The following is a 17,855-nucleotide window of genomic DNA, read 5'->3' on the forward strand; positions in this document are numbered from 1 at the left end:
TTTCTCTGGCCAACAGCTACTTCTACAGGAGGACCCAATCAGGAGAGGATGGGCAACAGCAGTGCAAGCGTTAGACTGCCTACACTGCAGCTATCAAGTCCCACTGTGTGTTTCCGCCACACACCCCTCTTGCACCTGCTTTGAGAAATGATGAGTTCTCTTTGGGGAAGCAGACATGGCCACAGGGGCTCCAGCTGCTTATATCCATTCCTTCCCCTTCTTACTCACATTGGGCCAATGAAAAAATGAATAGGCCAAGTGAGCCAGGGCCAAGTGCCACAAGCCAACTGAATCTTGGGCCACGCTCAACACAGGGAGGTGTCACAGCTACAGCTTGACAAATCTCAGTTCCCCCACCAGGTTGTTATTATTATCCCAGCATCCACCTTGTTTTATCCAAAGCAAAAGAAAACATATATAGGCATGGATCAGCCAAGAGCTCCCTTTCAGCTTTGCTCAATCAACGGAGAAGCAAGTTTCACAAATGTCAGCTGCACAGATTTGGACAAGCAGGACTAGAAATTATTCAAAGGTCAGAAACAGGGGAGGAGAAAGTTTCTTACTTGATAGGCTTCACGCTACATGTGGAGCTCTGAATTTGCCTGTAATAGAACCAGGGAACCAATTGCCCGCCACTGTGCAATTGTAATAGATTCCCAGCAGGTATGTGGAACAAACCTTTACAATCTACACACCGCAACGCAAAGCACACAGCCACCCCACCAAACGAATTCGCCACTGATCTATGACCTGCAGAAAACTCATTTGTGAGATGTTAACTTCCAAGTTCGTCCAGTGTCTTAATTCTTCCCAGGGAACCCAAAGTAAGTAATTGAAAGCTTGCGCCTCCATTTCCGTTGGCACAGCCACATAACTGACCTGAGTCAGAACATTCTCCATTTCAGTCTTCTTCTCAGCTGTACATTTCTTGTCCGACATCAGTTTCTGTAAGTGAGCTGCAAGAGAAGGCAGAAAGAAGCGTTCGTGGCCTACCACAAAGCCCACCAGAATGCAGATTCGAAGAACTAGATGAGCAGTTTCCAAAAATAGGTCTCCGAGGAGCCCCCAAGATCCCCAAAGCGGAGATCAGTAATGATAGGTTTCTCAGAGAAACATGTCTATCATATCCATCATTAGTGACTTCCTTCTGCAAAGCGCAGCTATAGGAGAGAGTCCCATGCTCCCAGTTCAAGGTGAGCCTGAGGCCCAACTGGTCTGACTTGTGCTCAAAAACCCTCCAGGCTTCTCTATAGTGCATAGGTAAAGGGAAAGGTACCCCTGCCCGTTCAGGCCAGTCTTGCCAGACTCTAGGGTTGTGCGCTCATCTCACTCTATAGGCCGGGAGCCAGCGCTGTCCGCAGACACTTCCGGGTCACGTGGCCAGCGTGACAAGCTGCATCTGGCGAGCCAGCGCAGCACACGGAAACGCCATTTACCTTCCTGCTGGTAAGCGGTCCCTATTTATCTACTTGCACTCGGGGGTGCTTTTGAACTGCTAGGTTGGCAGGCGCTGAGACCGAACGACGGGAGCGCACCCCGCCGCGGGGATTCGAACCACCGACCATGCGATCGGCAAGTCCTAGGCGCTGAGGTTTTACCCACAGCGCCACCCGCGTCCCTACTATAGTGCATAGAGGGTTCCTCAACTCAAGTGTCAATCTAGAAAGAGTTTTTGAAGATAAATGTCTGAAAGCAACCGAATCAGGGAAACCAATTTGGCTCTGCCCTTTCTTCCAACATGTTCAGGGAGAGAAGATCCTCAGCCCTCCCAGAGCTGGCACAATTTAATGTTTCTAGTATCATTTTCACAGAATAAGAACAAAAAGTAGAAGCTGCTGGGTTTGGGCCAAAGGCCCATGTAGTCCAGCATCCTGTTTTCACAGTAGCCAACCAGATGCAACAGAAATTCACCAAACCTGCTAGTAGCCACTGATTGCCTTATTCTTCATGAATTTGTCTAATCCTCTTTGAAGGACACCCAAGTTGGTGACCATCATGCCTTGTTTTGAAGCTATACGCCATAGTTTCTGGGTTTGTCCATAAGAGGAAGTTGCTGGTTAAGTGCTGGGTCCTGGTTTGTTCCAGGCATAGGCAAATTCTGGCCCTCCAGATGCTTGGGACTACAATTCCCATCATCCTTGACCACTGGGTCCTGTTGGCTAGCAATGATGGGAATTGTAGTCCCAAACACCCGGAGGGCCAGAGTTTGCCTATGCCTGGTTCAGCCACTTATGCAAAGGGGGAATTGAAGTGGCCAGGAAGAGTCTCCCAGCATCCCACATACAGCTCATTCATATTCTTGGCTTGTTGGGTAGGAGTGTGACCTGTATCTGTATCTGTATGGTGACTGTCACTATTTCTTGTGGGAGCGAATTCTAGAGTTTATGTGCTATGTGAAGAAGCACCGTCTTTTCACAGCACATAGTTAAACTGTGGCATTCACTCCCACAAGAGGCAGGGATGGCAACCAACCTGGATGGCTTAAAAAAGGGATTAGAAACTCTCTAAGTTACTCTTAAGACGGCATTCTGTTTCCAGGCAAATTTCTAGTCCTGACAGCTGCAGAGAAAGGAGGGAGGATATTGAAAATACGGTGCTGAAGATATGCCAGCCCAGCATAATACATGGATTATACTAACTTGGCTTTCGCTTGGGAGAGGGGAGAGATTATAACTTTCATTCTAAAAACATTTGTTAGATCAATGCTGAGGCAAGGGGGGGGGGGACACGCGAAACCAGTCCTGCTCTCACAGCACAGCATACCTTTCAGGAGGTGATCAGCTCGAAAACACTCCCCGTTTTTCACATCCTTCACCATAAAGTCTGCAAATTTGTCTACGTGGCCGGAGGTCCTGCAATGGTCAAGAGTAGCGTCATCGCGCATGGCGTCAAGATTTATTTTATTCATTGGCGGATTTATAAACCAATTCACAATGCAAAGCTACCCAAACAGTGTGTCGTTAAACATATATATATATCACAGACTTAACGGCTTACATTCAGTAAACCAAAAGCAATACTACTGTGGTAGAATTCACATTCCGCAAAATAACAGGGTTATACTTCAGGAAACATCCTGAGCAGCCATCTACCTTCTCACCATAGCAGTACCTATATAAGTGCAAGCGCATGCATATAAACACACAGAGATACCTCAGTTTAAGAACAGTCCTGTTTATGAACGATTCGGTTTACGAACCCTACAAAACCAGAAGTAGTGTTCCGGTTTGCGAACTTTACCTCGGTCTACAAACGGAAACCAAATGGTGGAAGGGCACTGGTGGCAGGAGGCCTCATTAGGGAAAGCACGCCTTGGTTTAAGAACAGATTCAGTTTAAGAACGGACTTCCAGAACGGATTAAGTTTGTAAACCGAGGTACCATATATAACACTCTCTCTTTTTTCACTTTATTTTGTAGAACTGAAAAAAACTTCAAATAAAATAATAATAAAACAGTAGGATGACATGCTACTTACTTCAGAACAGGCTCTGGCGTGAGCATGGTGCAGTCTATCTCAAGAATCTGCTCTTCCTGGATGAAGTGCTGCCTCCAGGCATGAACTACATTGTTCTTCAAAGCACAACCCACAGGACCAAAATCATACAGGCCACTCACACCTGCAAGAGAGACAAGCTGTGAACACACACACACACACACACCATTCCAAATAAATAAGCAAAAAAACAGAATTCCGGCCTGCAATCTACAACATGAGCATTATAAAAAGTTTTGCAACATTTTATTGGTGCCATAAAATAGAACATAATTGTTTTCTCCTTACTACTGCTGGCAATTACACAGTTCAATTTTTGCAGATTAAGGCAATTAACTCATCCTACCAATAACCGTGAGAAACCTCCTTTTGGCATGGAGAGAAGCATCTTCTGGCAATTTTTACTAGGATGCAAGCACCACTGAGCTCAAGATCAGTGAGACACACACTAGGTGTGTGCATAGGATTACATCCCAAGTATTTTGCTCCACTAGTGGAGATTAAAAGGTCTGTTGCAGTAATACCTGTCTAAAATAACCTACAAAAACCAGATATAACATTTGTATAGATTTAAGTAAAGCAAAGGCTCTCCTCAAAGGGAATTTCCTATGAAGTTTAAACCCATAAAAAGAATTTCCTCATGATGTACTATGGAGCAGTGTTAGAATTAGACCCAAGCAATAAATTGCACTGAATGACAGTATCATAGAAGGTAAAAGGTAAAGGACCCCTGACAGTTAACTCCAGTCGCAAATGACTCTGGGGTTGTGGCGCTCATTTCACTTTACAGGCCGAGGGAGCCGGCATTTGTCTGCAGACAGTTTTTCCAGGTCATGTGGCCAGCATGACTAAGCCACTTCTGGCACAACGGAACACCAAAACCAGAGCAGCGCACAGAAACGCCGTTTACCTTCCCGCCAAAGCGGTACCTATTTGTCTACTTGCACTTTTTGGTGTGCTTTCGAACTGCTAAGTTGGCAGGTGCTGGGACCGAGCAACGGGAGCTCACCCTGTCGCGGGGATTCGAACCGCTGACCTTCTGATCAGCAAGCCCAAGAGGCTCAGTGGTTTAGACCACAGTGCCACCTGCGTCCCCTGACAGTATCATACACCCACCTAGAATTTTTAGCACCATTCAGCTTAATGCAGATGGTAAGCTAGATCTCTGACATTCTTCATTATTTTTATTGTTAAATCTGATTTCTATGTTACTGCTTGCCTTATGTTTAAAACTGACCATTACATCCTGTATTGTGCATTTTATCATGGCCTAAGACTGCAAAAATAAACAAATGGTGAAGAACACAGGAAATCATGCTCTAAAGAGCCCACAATTACAATTATAAATTGTGTACCTCCATAAATAGAAAAAGCCTGGTCGTAGAAAAACCTTCGCTTCAGCGTATCTTCCATTTTAGCTCTGTCCACAATATCATCCTTTGGCTGCAAAGCCAGCTCCTGTAAAAAAACGAATGATAGATTTCAACTAAAATGGATCTTCCCTGATCCAATTATTCTCTCTCTCTCTCTCAGTAGCACACACACCTCCCTCTTTAGAGATACACTGCCCTGCATAAAGCAGAATAGTGCTGGACGTCTTCTGCTTGTATCTGAAGCTGCCGAACATCTGTAAAAGCTATTTTTAAACACTGTCATAGGGCATGCTGCTTTCAGCTGCATCGGAGCCAGGACTCTGAAGCGCACATGACAAGGAGCCAGTGATGGAAAAACCTCAGCTGAAGTCCTCAGTTAAGTGTTTTGGGAAGCTTCTCACAACCTGGTGCTCACCAGATGTTTTGGACTACAAGATCATCAGTCCCACCCAACACAGGTGCACTACCCAGGGCTGATGAGAATTACAGATCAAAACATCTGGGGGGGCAACAGCTTGGGGGAGGATAGCTTACAAAAACAGCTTAGAAAGCAGCCTATAGACATGGTGCAATCAATAGACACCTTTTGCGAAATTTCCTGATAACACGGGTGCTACTGAAAAAAAGGGATCTCAGTGTTAGTCCTATTACTAACATGCATTTATTTAGCACCAGAAGGAAACTGATCAGCTCAGGCTCTCCTAAAAGATAATACAGCACCAACAACATTGCTAAATATGTTTTTAATAATGTCCATGTGATTATATTTCCCTACTTTAATGTGGTTGCAGATCACTGTGTGACTTACACATTGGGAAACGATGCAAAATTTTAAATAAGCCTAACATAGCAGGGATGCCAAATTCCAAAAACTTAAATGTTTAAAAGAAGAAAAATGCAAATGGTGTTTATATGGCCCCCAAGACATGACAGTCTCTGCCCATGAGACTTTGAAATAAATTAGAGGGGGAAGCAATGTTTTTTTCTATATGTGACCCAGTCCAGTACAGTAGAGCTGAGAAGGTAGAATTTAAGAAACTATAAATGGCTTAGGACCAGGTTATTTGAAGGACTGCCTCTTTCCACACTACGTAGGAGGTGCTACCCTGTGTTCCTTCACCACTGCAGGAGAGCTTATGGGAACACAGATGTCGCCTCTCACAAGTGGCATCCAGACTGTGGAATTCTCCAACAAGAGGTTCAGCTAGAACCCCTCTTTTCGAGGTTTAGATACTTTTTAAAAATTCCACTGTGGCTTTTAAGCTGCTTTAACCTCCTGCTGCACCAACTTATTTTTTAAACTGGCCCAGTTGCTTTTTAGTCCTCTCGTGCTGGTGTTTCAATGATTTGACTGCTGCACTGCAGTCTTCTAAATCACAGAATCTTAAAGAGTTGGAAGGGACGCAAGAGTCATCTAGTCCAACCCCCTGCAATGCAGAAATCTCAGCTAAAGCATCCGTGACAGATGGCCATCCAACCTCTGCTTGAAAACCTCCAGAGTCCATCACCTCTCGTGGGAGTCTGTTCCATTGCCAAACAGCTGTCAGAAAGTTTTTTTCGAAAGTTTAGTTGGAACCTCCTTTCTTGTAACTTGAAGCCTTTGCCTCGAGTCCTACCCTCAAGAGCAGGAGAATAAATCCATAGAAGTTACCAGTCTGCCAAAATTTCTGCTAGCCGTCTGGGGGCTGACCAAGGAGAGAAGGAGTATTTCATGGCTTCTCCAGCAGCCCATTTGCTTTCTATGCTGGACCCAGAAGAGCACTCATTTCCCACTTGGCCCACCTGCTCACTCATCGGCATGCAATTCTTGTTTCCAGTGGCCACCCAGCGAGTGCCTAAATCAGGCATAAGCAAACTCAGCCCTCCAGATGTTTTGGGACTACAACTCCCATCATCCCTAGCTAACAGGACGAGTGGTCAGGGATGATGAGAGTTGTACTCCCAAAACATCTGGAGGGCCGAGTTTGCCTATACCTGGCCTAAATACAAGGCTTATACATCCAAGCTGGACTGATGCGAGTTGGCAAAGGCTGGTCTAAACCATGGTTGACCATTACAAAGATGGGCCAAGTCAACCCCCACCCAGTGCAGCCGAGAGCGGTTTAGAAGCATGAAGTTAGCCTCAACGACAGATGAAGAAAGCAACCCCACTTACAACTTTAAGTTTACTACTACTACTACTACTAATAATAATAATAATAATAACAACTTATTATTTATAGCCTGCCCATCTGGCCGGGCCTCCCTAGCCACTCTGGGTGGCTTCCAACAAACTATTAAAAACACAATAAAACATCAGACATTAAAAACTTCCCTAAACATGGCTGCCTTCAGATGCCTTCTAAAAATCAGATAGTTGTTTATTTCCTTGACAACTGATGGGAGGGCGTTCCACAGGGCGGGCGCCACTACAGAGAAGGCCCTCTGCCTGGTTCCCTGTAAACCTCACTTCTCACAGGGAGGGAACCACCAGAAGGCCCTAGGAGCTGGACCTCAGTGTCTGGGCTGAACGATGGGGGTGGAGACGCTCCTTCGGGTATACTGGGCCGAGGCCATTTAGTACTTTAAAGGTCGACACCAACACTTTGAATCTGGCATGCTATCACTATGGTTATGAACTATGGTTAATCTGGAAATGGACACTGAAACTTCCAGCCACCTCCTTGCAGGCACAATGGAGGAAGAAAAGGAGAGGGGAAACACAAGTCTGAAGTTCATTGTAACTTGTCAGTGCAACCCTAAACCTTGGTCATTTATTCTGGCATAAGCGGGGGCGGGAACCAAAAGTCAACAAAAAAAATTGACCTCCAAGGCTCACCTTTGCTTCGAGGATTCTCTTGCGCGCCTTGAGCTCAGCTACTGCTTTGTCTACATCCACCTGGGGAGCCTTCTCTTCCTTCAACTTTCGAACAAGTTCGCCCTAGAAAAAGAATTGCAAATAGTCAGTACAGGTTCAGTTCTGGAAGAAATCCCATGAACATAGCAGGGGGGGGGGGAGGAATTGCCAGCAGAAACAGCACTTTTCTGCCACTTAAACTCACAACATACACATGGATTTGAGGGCCAAGCGATACCTGACCCACAATGATGCTTAAACCAGTACAATTGCCTTTTGGAGGGTGAGGGGGGGAGAGATGAAATCTCTCAAAGAAATGGACAGCATGTGGTGCGTCACAGTCTATGTACGTTTACCAAGAAGTCAAGTCCCACTGTGTGAATGCAATTTACTTTCTAGGAAGTGTGTCCACGATTTCGGTATCATTGATTTTCTGAAAGATGTGACAGTAAACAAAAACAAAACAAAAAATTGACAGAAGCAAGTTATTACGGCATTTCAATAAAAGCCGTACGATTTTGAAAGACAGCAATGTAACTGACTGCAGACATCTTGATAAAGGCTTAAGGATGGTTTCACCGTGGGCTGATAAGAATGTACCGTATTTTTCACTCTATAGGACGCACTTTTCCCCCTCCAAAAATGAAGGGGAAATGTGTGTGCATCCTATGGGGCGAATGTAGGCTTTCGCTGAAGCCTGGAGAGCAAGAGGGGTCGGTGAGCACTGACCCCTCTTGCTCTCCAGGCTTCAGGAAGCTATCTGCAAGCCTTGGGAGCCCGAGGGAGTTCAGCACGCCCCAGGCTTTGGGCAAATATCCGCAAGCCGGGGGAGACCGATGCGAAGTCACACCGGTCTCCCAAGGCTTGCAGAGAGCTGCCTGTTCTGGGGGCTGGGGTCAGGGGAGGCTCGGGCTTCCCCCGCCCCAGCCCTGCACCTGGGGGGGGGAATATTTTTTTTTCTTTATTTCCCCCCCCCCCCAAAAAAACCTAGGTGCGCCCTATGGGGCGAAAAATACGGTAGGGTAGAAAAGTCATTCTCACCGGGATTTCTTATCTCACATTCACAACAGTCCTGGGAGGATAGGCTATGACAAATGTCCCTTCTACATGGTATCTACTGGGTCCCATGGCTAAGAACCACCATAGATCATATATCCCACCCTTCAATTTCCACACAAAATTCAATACTAGTTTTTCCTTACATGGAAAACAGGGCAGGGCAACATTACTGTGAAACTTAGGTGGATACAACTCCAAAAGTCCCAGGTTCAATCCATAGAGTCTGTGTAGAACCTTGGAACCCCTACTCAGAATTCCCAAGAAGATTGTCACAAATTATGCATATGGAGTCTTGCAGTGAATATATACACAAAGGGTACAAACCCTGGTGAGTCACAATCATAGTTCCCCAGATTTGGGGTGTGGGTAGGTGCATATATGGGGAGGTGCATACACAAAAGTCCACTCAATAAGTCCACTGTCTTGACTCCATGGAGAGAGGCTGTATGGAGCTGAAGAAACCAATGCAAGGGCTTAGCTGGATATATCCCACGATAGCCTTTGCCAACCTAGTGCTCTCCAGATGTTTTGAACTATAATTCCCATCAGCCCCAGCCAGCTGTTGTCCAAAACATCTGGAGGGCATCGGACTAGCAGAATGCCTTAAGGATTAGATTCATTTTTTAAAAAAAGACTATAAACTCCATCACCTTCCTAGTTTCACAAATCACAGTTTAGCATCAATCTTCCCCCTAAATAGATTTCCCTTATTGAAGGTCTCAAATGGGACTGCATTTTTTATAGTAAGTTCTTTCTACGCTGGTAAACCGTTCGCTCCACCGACAAGCAGCTGGCAGGAAGAGCAGAAGTCGAGGGCAAAGGAAAATATGAGCAGGAGGGAAAGAGCTTCAGATGTGGAAAGAAATCTCCATCCTTATGAGATTAATCAAAGAAGAGGCAGGCACGTCAAGCATGACAGACCACAAACTCATCAGGGAAGAAGCGAAAGAGAAACCCGACAGCGTCCATTGCTGCAGCCAGACTAACAACGAGCTTGATTCTGAATGTGAAAGTTTGACTCGAAGTCACTGCAGTTGCAGGCTAACGTGGCAGAAGGGAGGGAACTGAAGGTTGTTTTTTTAAGCTAGAAAAGAAGGGAAGGAGAAGAAGGGAGGAAGAGGGGGTCGGATGAGAGATAAAACCTCAGGAAAGCAATATTAAAAAGACATTTGAAATCTGCAGTCACCAGGAATGAAAAGGGGGGGGGGGAGAGCATGCATTTTTAAAAAGCCAGCAGCATTTGCAGTTCCACATGTCAAGAAAGAGAAAGTCCGAAGCACACAGGAAAAAGGCAGAAATTGAGGCGGGGGGAGGCAGGGGGGAGGGAGAGGAAGGAAATGCCGACAGGATTCATTTGTTCGAGAGAACCTGCCCAACCCAAAGAAAGTGCAACGGAGCTAGACTGATGTGGCAGATTTCACTGCAGCTTTGTCCCTTATGGCAGGGAAAGGGATCCACCCCTCTAACACAGAAGCCTATTGCATCAGGCACTGCTGCAGGAGGAAAACATTAACCCAGCCCAGGACTGATTTCTCACTCAAGGAGATCTGTCCAGAGGTGTAATTAAAGTGTTTCTTCTTTCCCTAATGACGGGGACAAGCCAACAGTCCATACAACCTCCTCTTCATTCACCAGATCTTAATCTCTGCCAGGCTAATTTCACATCACACAGCACACTCTCTGCGCTTGGCAAAAGTCCCTTCTCACACCAAGCTTTACTTTCAGCATTTCCTTATTGCAAATATGAGAAAGCAGGAAGATTCCTGTTTAAGAAAACGTTCTGTGTTTGTGTGTCAGCTATTGAGATTCCTTTTAAAAGGATAACCTCTGACTCTTGCATCAAGCCACCAGAACCTGATTCAGCAAGATCTCCTTATAACCAGGTAATTTGGGATGGTGTATGATGATTCACAAGAAAAACAAAGCTGAAGCATACACTAATTAAGATGCTACCCATCCAGTTATGTAAAGACACCCATCTGAGTCCATTTTACATGACTAGCTAAGCAAGAATAGACTGTGAACTTAGTGGCATAATGGGGAATTTACACAGAAATAACCATGTATCTAAAGATCAGGTATATAAATAATCTGGGTATGCAGGGCCTTCTGCTCAGTTGTGAAACAACCAAACAGATCCAATTTTGCATTAGACTGGAATATATAGACATACACCCTCCAGGATGCAAAGATATAAAAGAGTATTGAAAGAACCAAGCAGATCTGAAAGTCAGATGGTATGTGGAGAAGCAAAGCTCATCTCCACGATGTGAAATCCCCCACACAAAAAGTTAAGGAAATTTAACAGTACAATGCTTTAAAGCAGCACTGTCTATCAATAGGCATTCATCCCTACTGGGAGTCTAAATATATCCCCAAATCCTTACAACCATTGTATTATTACGACTACAATTTGTTTATATAAACTGCTTTTCAGCCTAAAGGCCCCCAAAGCAGTGAACAGCCTATTAAACTGATAAGAACATATATTATGCTTGATCTTACCCAAAAGACCTTGAGAAAATGCTTAATTTGCTTCTTTTCAAATGAACAAAAGTGGCTACAGATCTTTGAATCAGAGAGCGCAGAGATTCAATTCTTTACTGCAAGGTATCACATCTGTCTACAAAAGGAGTGTCATAAGGGGCAGGGTAAATTAGGTTCATTAGGAATAATGCATTCCAAGTGAAACAACTCTGTAGAAAGCTAAGGCTGCAATTCCCCACTAACCTAGGACCACTGAACCCAATGGGGCTTACTTCTTAATAGATATGTATAGAGCATTGTGCTGTGTAAGACATGCGGGAGAAGAAAACGATGCTCTCTGTGTGGACTCCACTCTGCTAAAAATGGGTTTGAATCATCATTTCACACTGTAGGAGGGAAAGGGGACCTTAAACACATTCCTCTAGAGAGTAAACAGCTGAAGAAAATGAGAGGAAAGACCATCCACGGTATATGGGACAGCAGGGGGAAAGAGTTCATATCTATCTTGTTCTCAGCTCAGCTTATTACAGTGGGAGAGGAACTGCAGAGAAGCATGTGAGTTTATAAAGAGGAAGGCAGGAATCTCACAGAAGATCCAAATCTATGTTCAGGTAAATCTCACCCACCCAAACGGAATAGAGGAACCTAGTTATATGAAAGAAAATGCAGCAGAGAAATTAGCTGTAACACAAGACAAATCTCAGGAACCTGGGGAAAGGATGCACTGCCATACACACACACACACACACACACACACACACACACACACACACACACACCTGGCTCTCTATGAGAACAGGAATGCTGCAAAAAGACACAGCACTTTAATTCAAATGTACATGAGGACTTTCCTCAAACAGAATTAAGGAATGTTAGTATGAATCTAACTTTAGGTAGAAACAGATCTGTAACTAAAGGGGGGTTATTCTAAAGCAATGGTGGCTTCCTACACACCTCAAAGCTACAGGGGAAAGCTCTGGCGAATAACCAGGAATTAAGCATTTGTATGTATCTCTTAATTCTACAGCTACACTGTGAATGGGGGGCAGAGTGACACGCAAGTCGGAACAGAGAAAGATGACTAGGATGAGAAAGCTTCAAACAAAGGAAGGATCCAGAGGAAGCACCTGTCCTAAATCAAGTTTTGAAAGGATGCCACATCACCACACGCAAATCAAGGGTTGGTTAGGATCCCCCGAAAACACCCAGGATCCAGAATCCCAAGCAAATCCCACCCAGAGTTCCAAGCGTAAAGGACAACCAGGGGCAGCTGCATCTTGTCACTGGGTATCCTCAGATCAGAAGACTCCCAGGACAATCCTATATGCACGGTTGTTCGGAATCGAGCCCCACTGCACCCAGCAGGGCCTTACACTTGCGTAAAGTGTCTTTGCAGCCTGACTGTATTGCTGTCAGGTGCGATTATTCACCTCTTTCCCACTACACAGATCCAGACTGCACAGAGGGGAAGCCTATTGAAAGGGGGGAAAGATATAGACATAACCCTGTTTGTAACTATGTATGTCTCTCTTTCTCTCTTTCTCTCTCTCTCTCTCTCTCTCTGTGTGTATCTCCAGATATATGTGTGCATCCCTATTTATATGTATGCGCATCTATTTATCCCTATGTGTTATGGGCATATATATATAGATATATGTGTGTGTGTGTGTATATCTGTGTATTATGTTTATATGGGTGTACAGTGGTACCTCGAATTAAGTACTAAATTCGTTCCGGAGGTCTGTTCTTAACCTGAAACTGTTCTTAACCTGAAGCACCACTTTAGCTACTGGGGCCTCCCGCTGCCGCCGCGCCGCCACCTCGTGATTTCTGTTCTCATCCTGGGGCAAAGTTCTTAACCCGAGGTACTATTTCTGGCTGAGTGGAGTGTGTAACCTGAAGCGTATGTAACCCGAGGTACCACTGTATATGGTGTGTGTGTGTGTGTGTATATATATATATATATATGTGTGTATATATATATATATATATACAGAGAGAGAGAGAGAGAGATGCACAGATTCTAGAGGCCCTCATCCAGATTGGGGGGGGGGATAAATATTATTTAAAATAAATGTTATTTTTTATAAAACCAGATTGGGGGGGGGGCCAAGATCCTGGAATGCAAAAGAGGGAAGCCCCCGACCCAGATTATGCGGAGTCCCCCCTCCTCTTTCTAACACAGGCAGACATTCCCCCCCCCCCCACTGATGGACAAAGGACCCCCCCTCCAAACAAGCCCCCCCCCCCCCGTCCAGCCTCACCTGCTGCCGCACCGCCTGCCTGAGCGGGGCGAGCAGCGCCTCGGCGGCGGGCCCGTCCATGCCGGCGCCGGGGTTGCTGGTCCACTGGGAGGGCGAGGAGGAGGCGGCGGCGGCGGAGGGGGACCCGGGGCGCCTGGTGACCAGGGTCCGGCCGGCGGGGCTGGGCTGGAGGCCGAGGGAGGCAAGGAGGCGGCGGCTGCTGCTGCTGCTGCTTGTGAGGCGGCCGAGCGAGGCGGCGCGGAGGACGCTAAGGGGCCACGGCATGGAGCGCAGGAGGGCGGCGGCGGCGGAGGCGGCGAGGCCCGGCCCCCAGCATGATGAAATCCCCGGCCGGCGAGGCCGCTCGCCCCGCCTCGAAGCAGGCGGACGCGGCGCCCGCTCCGCCGCGGCACTTTCGCGCCTTCTCGGCCCCGCCCCGGCCGCGGAGGGGCCGGCGCAGATTCGATACGGGCCAGCGGGCGGGATCTAATCCACGCAGGCCTCGCCTTTCCCTTGGGCCGGAGTAGGCCGCGCCGGTTGCTAAGGCAACGGCCAGGCCTCCCGCCGCCTCAGAGGCCGCGTCGGGGCGCTGCGAGGCCGAGCGAACAAAATAAAAATAAACGGAGGGTTTATAAACGGGGAAGCAATATCACTTGCTACTTGGAAATGTTGGGGAGGGGGGGGAATATTATGGGGTGGGTGGTTGCTGTTTTTTTAAAGGTAGGCCTCGTTCAGCCTTTCTCAAACTTGGGTTCTTCCCCAGAGGTTGTTGGACTACAACTCCCAGCATCACTGATCACGGGCCCTGGAAGCTAGGGATGATGGGAGTTGTAGTCTTAAGAACAGCAGGGGAGCCAAGTTTGAGGAACACTGATGACCAGCGAAAAACACTGCAGGAGGACAGGAGTGAACACCACAGAGGAGATGCATGACCTTGTACCACATGTTCACTCAATGCAAGAAACCCTAGTCTGAATGAGTCCCAGATTTAAGAATTCATCAAACATTTCAAAGACTACAGATCCCATGCTGCAGTGCAGCCTCGCTCAAATATTCTCTGTCAATAATGGAGCATGCAAAACTGGCAGCTGCACAATGCCGAAGTCTTTGGTGCTTCGTCACTCCCCATCTCCCTCTCGGAAAACTGCAGACGCTCCACTTCTGGGAGGTCAGGCGCATGACAGCTGCCCTTCCCACTGGCTGCTACCAATACCGCTGGTCTCCTTCTTAAACACTACAAAGTCCATGTTGCAGGGCAAATGCGATCTAATGTGCGTACTCAACAAACAGGCTCGTGCAATCACAGTTCAGTTTCCCCACATTTTTTTTTAAAGAATAATTTTTTATTAACCGACCAATCACATCAAATCAAAGCAAACTACATAAATTCCAAATTACACAGCCGAATTTTAATTTTTTGTTGGGGGTACCCATATTTCAAGTTCCGAAGAGATCCAATCAACTTCTTGCTTCTTACTGCTGTTTTAATGTCCACAAATCTAATCTTCTGATGTTCACAGTACTATCCAGTCCTTTCTTATTTTTCCACATCTCTTGTTGTTATTTTCATATATTTTTCCTTTCTCTTTGTGACCTCTGATAGTCTCCGCAAGCTGGTTAGAGCAGTTTGTAATCCTGCGTGGATATTATTTTTTTTATCCAGTAGCCATATCCAGACGTTTTCCATATAACGTCACTTCCATACATCAAAACAGTCTTAGAGTCATTAATCTTCACCAATCTGCCTCCTTTCTCAAAACCTCTGAGGAGATTCACTAGGAATGCAGTCTGAAAACAAATTCGTTCTTCCTCCCGGCTATAAATCCTTTGGCAAGATGGCGACTCCGAATTAATTGCTGCACCATTCCCAAAAGCTCTTATTGCTTCTCGGTCTCCATAAAGCATACTTTTGGTTAAAGTTTATCTCCACACAGACCTTAATCATGCTGCTTGGGTCAGTTCAACCAACGGTTCGAATGAGGAGGGGTTCTTGTAAATCACATAGAAGGAAAGTAAAAAATGCCCCCCCCCCCATTCAGCCCCGTTGTCAACATACCCCGCCTTTGGTGTATCTTCATCGTAAAATATTCCTGTTTCTCCAGCCCGTCGTCTTCTTTCGCAGAGGTCACTTAAATTAGCAGACTTCACTCCCCTTCTTCACTTGAAATATGTGCATTTGCTTCTTTTGTAATTAATTATTCCAAATTGCTGCAACTAGTGCACGATCAGAGACAGCGTCCAGGAGAGCCGAGGTCCACACGGGGGCATTCTGCCTAGGGCCCTCACCCCCTTCTTTCGAATTAGGGGGTGATTTATGGGCACAGCAGGCAAGGGCAGTGTTCCCCATTTCCTTGGGGCAACAAGGGAGGCTGCCTACTCCCATAACAGCCTCTTAATTACCCCGTGTGGGTCGGAGAGATGGTATTGTCGGCCATCTTCCAATGCGCCCCCTAGTGGCCCCCCAGTTTCCCCACATTCTTAATCACCATCCAATCTATGTGGTGTCACAATTCCTGTAAGTTTCAAGTTGCCCACAACTCACTTCCATAAAGTAGCGTGCTCACCACACAAGACTGGCAGACCATCTTGTTGGGCATCTCATTCTCTCATACCCTTTCGGAGAGGCTTATCCAGCTCAGCATTGATGGAGAGGTTTCTGGTTATGGTGGAACCCAGGTAGACAAAATGGCCTTCCACCTCAAGCATATGGTCATCAGTGCTGATGTGTGGAGTGCCAGCGACATCCTGACCCAGGTTGTTGGTCTTCATGAGGCTGATGGTACGGCCAAGCTCCCTGCAAGCTTGAGCAAAACAGGTGATGAGTCTCTGGAGAGCTTCCTCAGAGTGTACAGTGAAGACAGCGTCATCTGCAAACAACATCTCTCAGGTAAGGACCCACCACACTTTTGTGTTGGTGTGGAGACTTGCCAGGTTAAACAGACCCTCATCACTCCTTGAATGGAAGTATGGACCACCTTCTGCCACGGTCCGGTTTACAGGCAGTCAAAGTCCTGGTGGAGGATGGCGGGACCTGGGGCAAGACGGCAGGGTGGGAGCAGGAACGAGAGTCAGGAAGCCAGGAGTCAGGAAGCCAAGGGTCCGAGGATCAGGAAGCAAGGAGTCAAGAAGCCAAACGCAGGAAGCATGTTGCTGTGGCCAAGAGCCAAAGGGAAATGCTGCCCTTATATCCCTTCCCGGCTCTTGCCACCAGGTGCTGTTCACTGTGAGTTACCAATCGGCCTCACCTGTGCGGCCGCGCCTTGACTCTTGAGAACAAACTTAGGAAAGCTCCAGTCCTGCGAAGCTCTACTGGACACAGGGCCTGGCTCCTGCACACACTCCTGACACCTTCAGTCAAGCTGAAGGCATCTGAAAGCACCATCAAGAAGAATGTGCCAAAGAGAGTTGGGGCAAGAAAACACGGCTCTTTGTAGGAAAGGCATCTGAAGATGAGCCATCATACTGGAGAGTGCCAGGCACGTTCTTGTGGAGGAACAAAATCATCTTGTGAAGTTTCGGTGGGCATCCTATCTTGTTGAGCAGGGTGAAGAGTCCTTTTCGGCTGACAAGGTCAAAGGCCTTCAACAGGTCTATGAAAGTGATGTACTAGGGCTGTCATATGTCTGGATTTTCCCAGACATTAGCAGGATTTCAAAGGCAGAATTGACGTCTGGGAGGATTTCTGAAAGGCGGCGCTTTCTCCTGGATATTAGGCAAGTCAATAAAAAAATTGCGTTGTGGCACAGATCCTTGGCATAAGGGAGGAATTGAAGGATTTTCTGCACTTCTGTTGGGATTTTGGCCTGTCCTGGGTCTTTCCCACATGCTTGAGTGTTGATGGCACTGTTGATTTGAGGTCTCTCTTTCTTCTTTGTGCTATGGGCTCTCCTTAACCTGAGATGGACCTTGCTTGCCACCAGGGAGTCATCCATGTGGTATCTCCATGTGACATGAATACAGTTCAGTGCTGATTTCCTGGTGACAATCAAATCCAGCCGGTGGACTTACTATACTTGAATTTCTCTAATCTTTTGAAGGAATCTAAGCAAGAAGCTGTCAAAATTTGCTGTGCCTTGCAGCATATTACATAAGTGAATTATGCATTGTACAAAGAAGTACTTTCCTTTTGTCTCCCCTGACTGTGCTGCCAATGGGTTCTTGAATTATGAGAGATGGAGATAAATTTCACTCTCATCACAAACAGTTTTATAAGCTTCTATCCTGCCTCTTCCTGAGGTTCAAAAGTAACTTTCCTCTTTTGGCATATTGCTACGGTAGCGCAAGCGATTCAGCACTGGGACCTACTTTATCAGAGTATGTAGCTTAAGATTCCCTGACAATGTACAGATAAATGACAAAAAC

The 17,855-nt window shown here is 46.4% G+C and overlaps 1 protein-coding gene across 1 annotated transcript in view; it reads right to left on the minus strand.

The window, feature by feature from the left end:
* The window catches only part of GARS1 (glycyl-tRNA synthetase 1), a 28,758-nt gene extending 14,910 nt beyond the window's left edge, over positions 1-13,848 (minus strand). The window contains exons 1-6 of the mRNA XM_081834297.1: positions 13,515-13,848; positions 7,687-7,788; positions 4,851-4,953; positions 3,478-3,619; positions 2,764-2,852; positions 880-956 (exon numbers count right to left, since the gene is read on the minus strand). Coding sequence (XP_081690423.1) covers positions 880-956; positions 2,764-2,852; positions 3,478-3,619; positions 4,851-4,953; positions 7,687-7,788; positions 13,515-13,778 — 777 coding nt within the window. The 5' untranslated portion in view covers positions 13,779-13,848. The remainder of the gene's footprint in view (positions 1-879; positions 957-2,763; positions 2,853-3,477; positions 3,620-4,850; positions 4,954-7,686; positions 7,789-13,514) is intronic.
* Positions 13,849-17,855: the final 4,007 nt, after the last annotated feature.

Source organism: Podarcis erhardii (genome assembly GCF_964252035.2).
Source record: "Podarcis erhardii genome assembly, chromosome: 12".
Taxonomy (NCBI): Eukaryota; Metazoa; Chordata; class Lepidosauria; order Squamata; family Lacertidae; genus Podarcis; species Podarcis erhardii.